This window comes from Callithrix jacchus, chromosome 7, assembly GCF_049354715.1.
Source record: "Callithrix jacchus isolate 240 chromosome 7, calJac240_pri, whole genome shotgun sequence".
Taxonomy (NCBI): Eukaryota; Metazoa; Chordata; class Mammalia; order Primates; family Cebidae; genus Callithrix; species Callithrix jacchus.
The window spans coordinates 152,931,815-152,947,944 of NC_133508.1; the positions used below are offsets into that span (position 1 = coordinate 152,931,815).

A 16,130-nucleotide genomic window follows, 5' to 3' on the forward strand; every position below is an offset into this window, starting at 1 on the left:
ATCTTTTAATTATTCAGTTTTAAGAGTTATTTCAGATGCATGTTCTTTATATGATGTACAATTTGCAGATCTTTTCTCTCATTCTTTGGGTTGTTTTTTCAGTTTCTAGTTGGTATCATTTGCAACACGAAGGTTTTCATTTTGATGAAATTCAGTTTATCTAGATGCCCTTTATCAGACTAAGTTTTTTTCTGTTACTAATTAGTTTAAGGGTTGCTTTGTTTTCTTTTGTTTTACCATAAAGGGTGTTAGGTTTTGTGAAATGCTTTTTCCATGTCTATTGAGGTGATCATGTGTGTTTTGTCCTTTATTCTATTAATATTATGTATTACAGTAATTGATTTTCAGATGTGAAACCAACTTTACATTCTTGGGAGAAATCCTACTTGGGAGAATATAATCTTCATTTTATTTTTCTGGATTTGATTTGCTAGCATTTTGAGCTGAGGATTTTATGTCAGTACGATGCTGTTTTGGTTACTATAGCTGCGTAGTATAATTTGAAGTCAGGTAATGTGATTCCTCTAGTTTTGTTCTTTTTCCTCAGGATATTTTTGGCTATTCTGAGTCTTTTATGGTTCCATGTAAATTTTAGTGTTGTTTCTTCTATTTCTGTGAAGAATGTCTTTGATATTTTGATAGAGGTTGCATTGAATCTGTAGATTGCTTTGGGTAGTACAGACATTTGAAAAAATTGATTGTATCAGTCCATGAACAGGAATATCTTTCAATTTTTTTGTGTCCTCTTTAATTTTATTCATCAGTGTTTTATAGTTTTTGTTGTAAAGATCCTTCATTTCTTTGGGTAAGTTAATTTCTAGGTGTTTAATTTTATTTGTAGCTATTGTAAATGGGATTACTTTTTTGACTTATTTTTCAGATTGTTCATTGTTAGCATGTAGAAATGGTACTGATTCTCGTATGCTGATTTTGTATCCTGCAACTTTACTGAATATCTTTATCAGTTTTCATAGTTTTTTGGCAGATTCATTAGGTTTTTCCAAATATAGGCTCATATAATCTGAAAACAAGGATTATTTGACTTCTTTCTTTCTAATTTGGTTGCTCTTTATTTATTTCTCTTGTTTGATGGCTATAGTTAGGACTTCCATTACTAATTTGAATAACAGTGGTGAAAGTGGGCATCCTTGTTGTGTTCCAGACCTTAGAGGAAAGACTTTCAGTGTTTCTTTTTTTTTGAAAACTTTGTGAATTCTTCTTCTTCTTCTTCTTCTTATTATTATTATTATTTCAATAGTTTTTGGAGAACAGGTGGTGTTTGGTTACTTGGAAGTTCTTTAGTGGTGATTTCTGAGATTTTGGTGTACCCATCACCTGAGCAGTGTACACTGTACCCAATGTGTAGTCTTTTAGTCCTCATCCCCCTCCCACCTTCTCCTTGAGTCTCCAAAGTCCCTTAAATCCCACTTATAAGTAAGAACATATGATGCTTAGTTTTTTATTCCTAAGTTACTGAACTTAGAATAATGAGCTTGAACTCCATTCATGTTGCTTCAGATACTATTATTTTGTTCCTCTTTTTGGCTGAGTGGTATTCTGTGGTATATATATATATATATACCAAATTTTATCTGCCCATTGATTGAGGAGTATCTGGACTGGTTCCATATTTTTGCAATTGCAAATTGTGCTGCTATAAAGGTGTGTGAGCAAGTGTCTTTTTCATATAATGACTTCTTTTCCTCTGGGTAGACACCCAGTAGTGGGATTGCTGGATCAAATGGTAGATCTATTTTTAGTTCATATTTTTTTCCCTGTTTTTAAAATTGCATTTTAGGTTTTGGGGTGCATGTGCAGAACATGCAAGATAGTTACATAGGTACACACGTGGCAGTGTGATTTGCTGCCTTCCTCCCCTTCACCCACATCTGACATTTCTCCCCATGCTATCCCCCCCAGCTCCCCCTCACTGTCCCTCCCCTATTCCCCCCAATAGACCCCAGTGTGTAGTGCTCCCCTCCCTGTGTCCATGTGTTCTCATTGTTCATCACCCGCCTATGAGCGAGAATATGCGGTATTTTATTTTCTGTTCTTGTGTCAGTTTGCTGAGAATGATGTTCTTCAGATTCATCCATGTCCCTACAAAAGACACAAACTCATCGTTTTTGATTGCTGCATAATATTCTATGGTGTGTATGTGCCACATTTTCCCGGTCCTTGAGGAATCGCCACACTGTCTTCCACAATGGTTGAACTAATTTACACTCCCACCAGCAGTGTAAAAGTGTTCCTATTTCTCCACATCCTCTCCAGCATCTGTTGTCTCCAGATTTTTTAATGATCGCCATTCTAACTGGCATGAGATGGTATCTCAATGTGGTTTTGATTTGCACCTCTCTAATGACCAGTGATGATGAGCATTTTTTCATATGTTTGTTGGCCTCATGTATGTGTTCTTTTGTAAAGTGTCTCTTCATATCCTTTGCCCATTTTTGCATGGGCTTGTTTGTTTTTTTCCTGTAAATCTGTTTGAGTTCTTTGTAAATTCTGGATATCAGCCCTTTGTCAGATGGGTAAACTGCAAAAATTTTTTCACATTCTGTTGGTTGCAGATTCACTCTAGTGACTGTTTCTTTTGCCGTGCAGAAGCTGTGGAGTTTCATTAGGTCCCATTTGTCTATTTTGGCTTTTGTTGCTAATGCTTTTGGTGTTTTGGTCATGAAGTTCCTGCCTACTCCTATGTCCTGAATGGTTTTGCCTAGATTTTCTTCTAGGGTTTTATGGTGCCAGGTCTTATGTTTAAGTCTTTAATCCATCTGGAGTTAATTTTAGTGTAAGGGGTCAGGAAGGGGTCCAGTTTCTGCTTTCTGCACATGGCTAGCCAGTTTTCCCAACACCATTTATGAAACAGGGAATCTTTTCCCCATTGCTTGTTTTTGTCAGGTTTATCAAAGATTGTATGGTTGTAGATATGTTGTGTTGCCTCCAATGCCTCTGTTCTGTTCCATTGGTCTATATCTCTGTTTTGCTACCAGTACCATGTTGTTTTGATTACTGTAGCCTTGTAGTATAGTTTGAAGTCCGGTAGTGTGATGCCTCCTGCTGTGTTCTTTTTTCTTAGAATTGACTTGGCTATGCGGGCTCTCTTTTGGTTCCATATGAAGTTCATGGTGGTTTTTTCCAGTTCTGTGAAGAAAGTCAATGGTAGCTTGATGGGGATAGCATTGAATCTGTAAATTACTTTGGGCAGTATGGCCATTTTCATGATATTGATTCTTCCTAACCATGAACATGGAATGTTTCTCCATCTGTTTGTGTCCTCTCTGATTTCATTGAGCAGTGGTTTGTAGTTTTCCTTGAAGTGGTCCCTTACGTTCCTTGTGAGTTGTATTCCTAGGTATTTTATTCTTTTTCTAGCAATTGTGAATGGCAGTTCATTCTTGATTTGGCTTTCTTTAGTCTGTTATTGGTGTAAAGGAATGCCTGTGATTTTTGCACATTGATTTTATATCCTGAGACTTTGCTGAAGTTGCTTATCAGTTTCAGGAGTTTTTGGGCTGAGGCAATGGGGTCTTCCAGGTATACTATCATGTCGTCTGCAAATAGAGACAATTTGGCTTCCACCTTTCCTAATTGAATACCCTTTATTTCTTTTTCTTGCCTGATTGCTCTGGCTAGAACTTCCAGAACTATATTGAATAGGAGTGGTGAAAGAGGGCATCCTTGTCTAGTGCCAGATTTCAAAAGCAATGCTTCCAGTTTTTGCCCATTCAGTGTAATATTGGCTGTTGGTTTGTCGTAAATAGCTTTTATTACTTTGAGATACATTCCATCAATACTGAGTTTATTGAGGGTTTTCGGCATAAAGGGCTGTTGAATTTTGTCAAATGCTTTCTCTGCACATGAAATAATCATGTGGTTTTTGTTTTTGGTTCTGTTTATGTGGTGAATTACGTTTATAGACTTGTGTATGTTGAACCAGCCTTGTATCCCCGGGATGAATCCTACTTGATCATGATGGATAAGCTTTTTGATGTGCTGTTGCAATCGGCTTGCCAGTATTTTATTGAAGATTTTTGCATCTATGTTCATCATGGATATTGGCCTGAAGTTTTCTTTACTTGTTGAGTCTCTGCCAGGTTTTGGTATCAGGATGATGTTGGTCTCATAAAATAATTTGGAAAGGATTCCCTCTTTTTGAATTAATTGGAATAGTTTCAGAAGGAATGGTACCAGCTCCTCTTTGTGCGTCTGGTAGAATTCGGCTGTGAACCCATCTGGACCTGGGCTTTTTTTGTGTGGTAGCCTCTTAATTGCTGCCTCAACTTCAGACCTTGTTGTTGGTCCATTCATAGTTTCAGCTTCCTCCTGGTTTAGGCTTGGGAGGACACAGGTGTCCAGGAATTTATCCATTTCTTCCAGGTTTACTAGTTTATGTGCATAGAGTTGTTTGTAATATTCTCTGATGATGGTTGAATTTCTGTGGACTGTTTGGTGATTTCCCCTTTATCGTTTTTTATTGCATCTATTTGGTTGTTCTCTCTCTTTTTTTATTTATCAGTCTGGCTAGTAGTCTATTTTGTTGATCTTTTAAAAAAACTAGCTCTTGGATTTATAATTTGAAGGGTTTTTCGTGTCTCTATCTTCTTCAGTTCTGCTCTGATTGTAGTTATTTCTTGTCTTCTGCTAGGTTTTGAGTTTTTCGGATCTTGCTCCTCTAGCTCTTTCAATTTTGACGATAGGGTGTCAATTTTGGATCTCTCCACTCTTCTCATATGGGCACTTATTGCTATACACTTTCCTCTAGAGACTGCTTTAAATGTGTCCCAGAGATTCTGGTATGTTGTGTCTTCATTCTCGTTGGTTTCGAAGAACTTCTTTATTTCTGCCTTCATTTCATTGTTAATCCAGTCAACATTCAAGAGCCAGTTGTTCAGTTTTCATGAAGCTGTGCAGTTCTGAGTTAGTTTCTGAATTCTGAGTTCTAACTTGATTGCACTATGGTCTGAGAGACTGTTATGATTTCAGTTGTTTTGCATTTGGTGAGGAGTGCTTTACTTCCAATTATGTGGTCAATTTTAGAGTAGGTGTGATGTGGTGCTGAGAAGAATGTATATTCTGTGGATTTGGGGTGGAGAGTTTGCCATCTTCTTTTTTTCCCACGAGGTTTCCTTTTGATTCAAAGGGCTCTCAGATGATAAATGTATTTAGATCTAAAATTTGGTCACAAGGCTGTCATTCTCTGTTCTGGTTGCTCAAGTCAACCCTCTGTTTGCCAGGCCATATTATAGGCATATTTTACTTATTCAGATTAAATAGGAATCATAGTGGTCTGACCATCTTTTTGGTCTACATGTTCTTGTGTGGACTATTTCACACCTTGGAAACATATGTTGTATTAGAACTGGAGACTTTCCCAACATCTCCAGACCAGGAAAAGTCAGAATTGCAGAGACAGTGCCGTTGTGGAATATGGTTTCTCCCTTCTGCCCTCTAGATGCCAAGATACATATTCTGACAGTCATTACAATATTGCTGGTTTAGAGAATGTACTTTGTCCTAAAAGACAGCATTCCGGCCCCTTAGAGTAGACCCCAATTGCGACTATAACTGAAGATCAACCATTGGTAGATGGTAGGGTACATAAGAAGAGCAGTAAATACTATTACATCAGTTTACTGCCAGCTTCTTTCACAGGGAAGTGAGTTCTGTGGTTAGGAACAGTGCCATGGGAGAGATTACATGGCATATGCAAGGTTTTCAGTGAGGATAGATACTGGCATAGATATCACGGGCAAGTTTTACTGCCTAAAGTTCTGCACACTTGGAGATTTTCCTTTTGTAAGACCTCTAATATTTCCTGGAGTTGTAAAAATTTTGTTCTTCAAATGGTTATCATGTTACAGGTACCCTACTTATTTGTTTATATAGGCCAGGCTTTTCTTTTATCTTACTGAATATATTCTATTTAGTGATATATCACCCTTTCTACTCTGATCACAACTCTCCTTTCCATTTTTATCTTGACCATACATACCCTATTCCTCAGCAAAGTTATGTATTATTGTCTAAATATTGTGTTCTTTTCTATATTTATTCATGTGTTGATTTTTGCTTCTCAGCTTTTCTTTTTACCCTCATTTATCCCCTGTTGAAAAGTTGTTCATTATTGAAAGTCCAATTGAAATGCACCTGTTTTCAACATGGATGGAAAAATCTAATTCTGCCTGTAATTTGCAACTTTTCACAGCTTAGTTACTTGTGTGTATCTCTCACTGTGTAATTTGTTTCATTAACTTTATTTTCAAATAAGAAAGTTGAGATTCAGAGTTTTAAGAGACTTATTTATGAGTCCACAGATATGCACTAGAGACAGATTAGAATAAAAAGATAATCAAAACCAAATAATATCTCTATAGAAAGACACTAACTTTTCTTTTTTTCTTTTTGTTATCTTATAAGATTGAGAGGTTAGTCATCTTTCTTTGTTAATACTTATTAGGAAAGATTTTAAAAATAACATTCATTTGTGATTCTAGTGATGATTATGTTATTTGTACTTGATATTTATTTTTAATAGGAAAAACTCAAAAGAGAGGCAGAAGAAAACACTTTTACTCTAAAAGAAAAAAAGGACAAGGTAAGAGCATGTAATACTCAATAGTTTTAAATATCAATTCATTTTCCAACATCTACTTAGAAATGATTTTTTTGGTTTATAAGTAGGAAAGTAACACTTTAAATATACAGTTTTATTTTCTAAATTGTTTATTGCTATTCATTAACTCAAAAGCATTTTAGCTAAAAATTTCAAAATTTTGTCATTTGGAGATTTAGAGAAGGTTTCAATCTAATGCAGAAACAAAAAAGAAGGAAAAAGAAGGTTTCAGTCTTTTTCTGTAATTCTTTTTATAGTTTTAATTTAATTAGGTACTTCTGTGGTTTAAAAATTTTTTTTAATATTAGAGGCAAAATATTTTCATAAATAATTCTAAAGCTTATTTAGATTATGTCTAACTTTGGGTTTTGAAGGGTTTAATAAATGACATCCTGTTTTCCTCACTTTTGTTCTGAACCAACTGAGAACGGCAAGAGAGAACAAAATTAGTATTTTTTATTATTGAAGACTTAATATTAAGTATCAATATTTTAAAAACTGGAGAATGCAGCTTATATTTGAAGGCAAAAGGGTCTCTTAATTTTGAAATCCCAATTTAGACAAATTTATCTACTGTCACAAGTAGAGCTTGACTAGCATAAGTCTACCCACTCAATGGCCTGCTCTTATAAACAGGGTATAAAGGAGTAGAGCAGAATGTATGTGTAATTCCTGTAGATCTCAAGAGGAGGAATAAGGAAGAGGCTGGGTTGTACGTGTCCAGTTTCTTCTTTTCTTTAAATTCCCCAATCACATTAAGTAATTTTTTTCCCCTAAATAAGGAAGCAGGAAGGGGTTTGGAATGTTACCCTTGTGGTACTCCCCGCATGTGGAAGGAAACATCAGTCATAGAGAAGAAGAATACCCCTCAGCTTCTAACCTATTTGATAATATAGGGCTATATATAGTGATATAATCACCTAAGTTCCTACAGACTTTGCTGTGATTATAATTAAAACTGGAAGGAAATGACAGAGTAGTTTGAGAACAGTTCATTATGTTTTATTAAATTTGGGTAAAAAGAAAGAGAATAAAGGAAAGAGATATTGAACCTGTGAGTGAATATTGAGTGCTTCATGTATTCCAGACACAGTGCTAGACAGTTGAAAACATTATATTTGGAGAAATTATAATCATAATAGAATCAGCCAGAATGGTTAGGTATAGACTTAAGGAAGTATCTAATGAATATAGCAAATAGGTTAATCTCTAACATTCTTTTCTAAACTTAGAATGTGTTTGTATTATGAAAGTATGTATCACATATTCTTATAGAGGTGTTCTGATTCATGTATCATTCTATTTGTTTCCATTATCAAGTAGATTAGTAAATGCCATATATGTTATCTGAGAGTCTGGATATATATGTTGCAAATTGAACCATCTTAATGTATTGCAGAATGACACAATGATAAATGAAGAAATTTAACTAGGCCTTTTTTCTGCTATAGTTTATTCCAACACTACTGAAATAGAAGCCTTATAAATAATAATTGTTAAATTTACCAAATGTTTATGAGTTTGGACAAGTTACATGACTTCTTTGTTCTTCAGTTTTCTCATTTATAAAGGGATAATGCTAATGCCTATTTCCTAAAGTTGTTTTGAGTATTAAATGAGATGGTATTTGTAAAACATTTAGAATAGTGCTTGACACATAGCACATGCCTTATAAATGTTTGTTTAAAGATACAACAGAGAAAATCATGAATGTTCTGTCCACATACATAGCTGTAAATGTAACATTCTTTCAAAAAAGAATGTAACTTGTAAGGAAGTACACGTTCCAATAATGTGTTCTGGAAAGGGATAGTTCAGTATTCTCATATACAGAATTTTCTCTAGGCCACTAGGAAAATGTTAAATTCCAGACATGGCCACAAGGTGGTGTAGTGACCTTAAATTGTCATTCTCCTACTTGTAGGGTGTAACTGTCCATGAAAGCAGTTACATTTTGGAGGTTCCAAAGTTTACCCCGATGAATCCAGAGAGTAGTAAAAAATTGCTCTCATCAAAATTTTGTCATCAACTATGATGTATAAACATGTATGGAAAAGGATACAGAAATGCAACTCTGAAAATATGCTACCAAATTTCATACTTGCTAGAAAAAGGATTATGAAATGACAGATCACTAGAACTGGGCAAAAAAGATATAAGCCATCTCATTTAGTCCCTTGATTTATGGATGAATAAATTTAAGCTTGGAGATACTTGAAGATTTTCTTAAAATCATCTGGAAAGGCGTAAAAATCTAGGAGAAAATACCATATTATGTACTTGGCCGCTAGTTCAATGATTTTTTATAGTACATGTAATTAGCTCTTTATTCTATACTCTAATTTAAATGCACTAAAAGTTCAACCACCATGCTTTCCAATTTTGTCCTTGTAGTCCCTTCTTTGTGTGTGTGCTCTATTGTTTCTTTCATATGAGTAATTGCTATGATTGTATTTGTGGAGATGGTGGCAGCCAAAGACAGTGGTAAAATAGAAAGTGATGAGCATGAGTTTCATGTAAATCACACTAGGCAACTATTACTAGCTTTTACTAGAAATCTAGGTAAGGTGCTAAAAGAAGCTGTATACAAAAGTAGAGTGAAAGATACCTGAGGAAACTGAGTTGAAAAACTGTCAAGTATTTAAAGGAAACTTGCAATTTATTTATTTAGAATTGAAGCAAACAGCCATTTTGTTGGTTTTTTCCCTGAAATTTTTTCTCATTCTTTACTTTCATAATTATTATCTTTGCTTTTGGAGGCAAGTGAGGCTGGTGGATAGGAAAAGGCTGATATTTTTATAGGTGAAAAAGAAGAATTATCAATGTATGAAAGAGAATGAATGAAAATTAGAATAAATTTTCTTCTAAGCTATTGGAATGCACCATAGATTAGGGCTTTTTGCCACCAGGAGTACAGGTTTGTTTTTTTTTTTAAGAGAATCTCAACTTTTGGTCAAATAGAGAGTTGAAAAATTTCATTTGTTTTCATTTTTAAAAATTTACTTTTATTTTAAGTGCAGGGGTACATGTACAGATTTCTTATATAGGTAAACTTGTGTCATGCAGATTTGTTGTACAGATTATTTTGTCACCCAGATTATTAAGCATATAGCCATTAGTTATTTTTCTGATTCTTTCCCTCCTCCCATCCTGCATGCTCTGATAGGCCCCAGCGTGTGTTGTTGTCTCCTTCTATGCGTCCATGTGTTCTCATGATTTAGCTACCACTTATAAATGAGCCCATGTGGTATGTGGTTTTCTGTTCCTGTATTAGTTTGCTAAGGATAATGGCCTCCAAGATATCTTATTTGTTTTCATAGAAGCTCAGTGAAGATAGGCAGGGACAGATAATATTTGCATCTTATATGGCAAGTAAAGTGACAAAGAAGATAACTGTAATTTATTCAAACTTATCTAATCACTGATAAATTTGGGGATAAATTTGCTTATTTCATTATTATTTCTACTAGTTGCTGTACTTTATTTAATTAAAGAAATAAATAATCAAAATGATATTAATGATTATTTTATTCACTCTTGTTGTTCAATGCAGAAAACACAGACATATTTATTGGAAACACCTGAAATTTATCAGAAATTTGACTCTAAAGCAGTTCCTTCACAAACTATATCTCGAAATTTTACATCAGTTGATCATGGCAAATCCAAAGATAAAAGAGACTATCTGTGGACATCTGCCAGAAGTACTTTATCTACACCCTTACCAAAGGTTTGTGTCTAAACTTTCCAAGTTAGTAGCAATTTTTTAATAAATAAATAAAATTCTGTTATCATCATATACCTGGCATCACGCACACATATATAACTAGTTTCTTGAAAGTTTCAGTTTTTTTTTTTTTGTGGTGTCAGCATGAAATGTAAAGACAAGATCTTGGTGTGTGGCCTAGGAGGGTCTTAAACTCCTGGCCTTAACTGATCCTCCTGTCTTGGGCTCCCAAAGTGTTAGGATTACAGGCGTGAGCCACTGTGCCTGGCCTTCAACATGAAATTGTTTCATCTTTTTCAATCACTGTCCACAACTTAATGTCATCTTGGGCAGATTTCATAACTTACTAGCTATTTATCAGTGTTTAAGACCCTGACACAGGAAATCTGATTCTGACTTGACGTTTTATAGTTCGCTGCAGTTACTACTTCCCTTTGCTGTTTACCCCACATCACCTTGCATCTGTAGTCTTTTACTTAGCAGTCATCTTGGAGTAGATGACTATAGCAAAGTGTCTCAATTCTGGCTGCCTTCCGTACATCCACTTAATCCATGGGGAATTCGTACAACTTTGCCATGCTAAATGGCAGTGTAGATGCTCTACTTTTAATCTCTTAGATATTATTTGGACAGAAATTTCTTAAATGACTAGAATCAATAAATTTCCCAATCTTTGTCAAAGGTCTCTATTATATGTATGTAAGGGCATGCCTTTAACAATTGGCCTGGTAGTTACAACTCTGCTTTCCATTCCTGCTTATGTGGAATCTCAAGATTAGCTAGCGGTAAAAACTTAGGGCCTGCTCAGGACTTTCCTGAGCCTGTCGATAGCCCTACACATATGTTTGGCCTTCTGTATTTCCAGGAATATGTCAAAGCTTTTCAAAGCCCCCATGGATGTTTCATTTCCTAGCTTTTCTTTTAAGGTTTTTGGTTAGTCTTTTGTTTGTCCCAACTATTCATCACTGCTTCACATTGCTGCAAAGTGAAAACACTTGTTATTTTTGGCAAATTCTGCCCCCCACTTCATACACACACCAAGGAGAAGACATTTTTTTCACTAATGGGCACTCAGGTTGAATATAATCAGCCATCAGCCTTTTAAATGGGATCTTTCAGAGACCCACCAGACAAATAAAATAATGACCATTATTTGGGAATAAAGCTTTGAAAGAGCTTCAGTTCTGTTCTGTTCTGTCTGGTGGCTGTCAGGTTGAACCAGGAATGTGGGCCGTTATTCTTTTTTTTTGGAGATGGAGTTTTGCTCTTGTTACCCAGGCTGGAGTGCAATGACACGACCTTGGCTCACAGCAACCTCCGCCTCCTGGGTTCAGGCAATTCTCCTGCCTCAGCCTCCTGAGTAGCTGGGATTACAGGCATGTGCCACCGTGCCCAGCTAATTTTTTGTATTTTTAGTAGAGACGGGGTTTCACTATGTTGACCAGGATGGTGTCGATCTCTTGACCTCGTGATCCACCGACTCATCTTATTCTTTAAGTCTAACATAGAGCTAGAGCAGGGGATGGGACTGGGGAAGTTAAGACACCAGAAGGCTTGGGGTTCTTAAAGAGGTTCAACCATTTTATTTTATTTTTTAAAGAAAAAGCACTCTCCAAGTGGCTGCAAGCCTTTGGTTAATTTCCAGAGTTCTGAAGAAAACTGATTCTGACAAGTTTTTACCAGTATTTTTATGGCTTTTATGGAGGAGTGAATTTGCTGATGTCTCTGACCTATACCTTTTTTTTTTTTTTTTTGAGTCAGGCTTTTGCTCTGTTGCCTGGGCTGGGGTACAGTGGCATGATCATGGCTCACTGCTACCTAGAACTCTCAGGTTCAAGCAATTCTCCAGCTTTAATCTCCTGAGTAGCTGAGACTATGGGGATGGGCCACTATACCTGGCTATGTTTTTTCAATTAAAAAAGTAATTTTTAGAGGTGGGGGTCTTGCTGTTTGCTCAGGCTGGTCTTGAACTGGCCTCAAGCCATCCTCCTGCCTTGGTCTTTCAAAGTGCTGGGATTAACAGGCATGAGCCACTGTGCTTGGCTTTTGACCTTACTTTTTAAAGATACTTTAAAAAATTATAAAAATTATAAGTTAATGTAGAATGTGAAACATTGGCTAATGTGAATTATTTTACCAATTTAAAAATAAGCAAGTGTATTTTCTCATAAAGTAACAAGTTTTGTGGAGAGAGCTCCACAAAAGCTCACTCAGTTATTTTTTACAATCATGATTAGAAATATTAAAGCCCCTGAGATTGTTGATTGCTGAGGCTGGAGTGTATCTGTCTCTCTGTCTCACTCTTTCTCTCTCTTACTTTCTTTAGCAAGTTAAAGGAAGGGCAAAGAAAGTCTACCATTGTAACATTTTTTAAAGAAAGACAAGTTATAGTATCAAAAACACCTGAATTAAATTCTTATCCAAAATTTTTGCCTTATATACTTGCCAATAGTAATGGAGATTTCTGATTGCTAGGGACTCAAATTACCTTAAAATTATTCGTGAAATCATTTACTAATAATGTATATTTTATTTGATATGATAATGTGTTATCTTTTCTTTATGGATAGGCATATACAGTGAAGACGCCAACAAAACTAAAACTGCAGCAAAGAGAAAACCTGAATATTCCCTCTGAAGAAAGTAATAAAAAGAGAAAAATGGCCTTTGAGTTTGATGTTAATTCAGATAGTTCAGAAACTACTGATCTTTTGGTAAAATTTTACAATAATGTTTATTATTTGTTCATCTTATTTGTATACAATTTTTCTTGATATATATATAATATATTATATAAAACACAGTTACATAGTACCTACCATTGCAATACCGATATACAGTGGAGCTCTGCTGAAATGCAGATCCTTGTGCTTTTGCAGCATTTTAGAGAAATTAGGGTTCAAATAATGTCTCTGTAAATTTCAGAAAATCTGGCACTTTGAAAATACTTGATTTGGCACAATGGGCATATATATGATTAATCATTGTCTTGTTTTCCAGCAGAATATCATAGAGGAGTTCTTACTGTATTTTTAAAAAGACAGATGGGGTGAATATTTTTCATTTTGCTGTAGCCAAATGTTATTTAGGTATCTCCTCTATTTTGCATATTATACATGCTCCTCTTACATCACCGGTTGATATTTATATCGAGGTATTGGTTGACAAGTATAACATTTCTACCACTCTAAAGAAGTTAATATATTAAGAACAACATGTTTAAGCAGGCTATTTCATCTAACGCTTTGTATCACTAATTACTCTCATTCACATATACCACTATTTTCTGAAGGTATAATCATAGTTTTTTGAGAATAATTAAGCTTAGATTCATTTAATTTTTTTTAAAAAGGTAAACCATACCACAGTAAATGGAGCAAAGCACCAATAATTCTTAATTAAAAAATCCTAGTTAAATTCATTAATTTTATTATTCCCACTTTTCACTAGAAGATCCTTCAAGGCTTTCTACTGTTTTGGGACCCTCTATTTTCATTTTTTCTGGAATAATGAGTAGTTGAAGTCTTAAAACCTTAATTATTGAAGTTAACTTACAAAGTCCCTACTTCAGTACCCCTTGTTTAATAGATAATGATTAATATCTTAACAATTAAAACGGTGAACCAGGTACTATTGTAAACATGTTATACGATGCAGATCAATTATTTCTTATAACAATTTCAGGCTTTAGAAATACAGTTGGCCTTCTGTATTCACAAGTTCCACATCTGTGTATCCAACCAACTACAGGTCAAAAATATTTGAAAAAAATAAAAAATAACAATTCAATAGAAAATAATATAAATAAGGAAGCAGTACAACATAACTATTTACATAGTGTTTACATTGTATTAGGTATTATAAGTAATCTAGAGATGATTAAATTATACAGGAGGATGAACATAGGTTATATACAAATATTACATTATTTTATATAAATATCTACAGATTTTGGTATGCATGGAGGGATCCTGGATCCAATCCCCCATGGATACTAAGAGATCACAGCATATACTGTTTTTTCCAGTTTACAGATAAGGTAACTGAGTCACACAAGTATATTTTTCAGTATCACATAGTAAAACATGGAGCCAAATTTGAACACAGTCTGGCTTCAGAGCCAATGTAAGTCACTGCAAATAATAACTGCCAATTCAAACTGTAGTCCAGATATATAAAAATGTATTGAGAATTAGAAAGAAAAGGAGCTTTAGAATTAAACATTCTGGGATTATAATCCCTCTTATTCTAGTAGTTTGAATTTAGGCCAATTTCTTAGCTGATCTGAGATTCAGAATGATTCAACATGACGTCATTTCATTTCTAAAAGGAGCATCACAAACTTGCGACACAATAAATATATTACAGTATTATAGAATTGAACACAATTGTTTAGTCTAAAATCATATTTCACAATGAGTTTCCTGGTTATAATTATTATATGAACCTATTAGTCATTTTGTAATTTTCTAAGCTCATATAGTTAAATTTTGAACATTCAAATTATAAAAATCAAGATTTAAAAATGAGTTATTGAGCATGACCTCAGGAAGATGGTGTAGTAGGAAGTGCCAGGAATCCATCTCTCTACCTAAGCAACAAGTATACTGGCAGAAACTCTCTGAATTAACTATTTTATAAGTCTGAGTCTTATTTGAATGTTTATAGCTTCCGGGGGAAGTTTAGCTGGTAAATTGCAGTAAATTTTGGTCAATTTTAGCCTAAAGTATGATAGCAGCTACCAGTCTTCTCAGCCTACGGTCCTGTGGCAGAAAGCCATGTTTATGTTCCTTGAGTGACTTGCTGGTGTCAGAGGGTGCAATAAGAACTTGTCCTTCAAATAACAGAGTTCAGTGTTTCAGCCCCCTCTGGCTGAAGCAACTTTCAGGAATTTACATGAAGCACACCTTTCTTTTTCTTTTTTCTTTTCTCTTTTTCCATCTCTACCCTTTGGAAAGCCAGGCACTTAAGGATTAGGATATTCAAAAGCAAAGCAAAAAAACTTTTCAGAATAAAAATTTGACATATATGTTAAGACCTTAAAAATAATTAACATGTAGTCCCAGCTACTCGGGAGGCTGAGGCAGGAGAAATGCTTGAACCTGGGACTTGGAGGTTGCAATAAGCTGAGATTGTGCCACTGCACTCCAGCCTGGTGACAGAGCAAGATTTCATCTCAAAAAAAAAAAAAAAAAAAAAAGAAAAGAAAAAAATTAACATCAGTTTTGCTTCTTCCAAAAAGTTGAAAAGGTAACACCTCCTAACTCATTATATGAGGCCAGCATTAATTACCTTAATACCAATGCAGATAAAGACACCACAAGAAAAGAAAATTACAGATCAATATCTCTTATAAATTGGATACAAAACTACTCAACAAAATATTGGCAAATTAAATTCAATAGCATATTAAAAATTATTTGCCATGACCAAGTGGGATTTATCCCAGGAATGCCAGAGTGGTTCAACATAAGAAAATAAAGCAAGGTAATAAATCACATTAATAGAAGAAAGGAGAAAATAGCCATATCATCATCCTAATGCAAAAAAAAAAAAGGCATCTGACAAACTCCAGCCCTCTTCATGGTAGAAAAACTCCCAGAAAATTAGGGATAGGGGGAAAATTTCTCAATATGATAAAAAGTATTTATGGAAACCCCCAGCTATCGTCATATTCAATAGTGAAAGACTGAAAGACTTACACCCTAAGATTAAGAGTGAGGCAGGGTGCCCACTTTCACTGCTGCTATTCAATATTGTGCTGTAAATTCTAACTAGAGATAC

At 34.8% G+C, this 16,130-nt stretch overlaps 1 protein-coding gene and 1 long non-coding RNA gene across 9 annotated transcripts in view; one reads left to right on the forward strand and one right to left on the reverse strand.

The window, feature by feature from the left end:
- The window catches only part of SYCP1 (synaptonemal complex protein 1), a 113,613-nt gene that overhangs the window by 94,106 nt on the left and 3,377 nt on the right, over positions 1–16,130 (forward strand). For all 8 annotated transcript variants that reach the window (XM_035252542.3, XM_035252541.3, XM_009001949.5 and 5 more), the window contains 3 exons: positions 6,542–6,601; positions 10,173–10,349; positions 12,917–13,060. In XM_035252542.3, the coding sequence (XP_035108433.3) occupies positions 6,542–6,601; positions 10,173–10,349; positions 12,917–13,060 (381 nt within the window). The remainder of the gene's footprint in view (positions 1–6,541; positions 6,602–10,172; positions 10,350–12,916; positions 13,061–16,130) is intronic.
- LOC118143100 (uncharacterized) overlaps positions 1–16,130 on the reverse strand; it is a 45,547-nt gene that overhangs the window by 6,065 nt on the left and 23,352 nt on the right. The gene's annotated exons all lie outside the window — the stretch shown is intronic.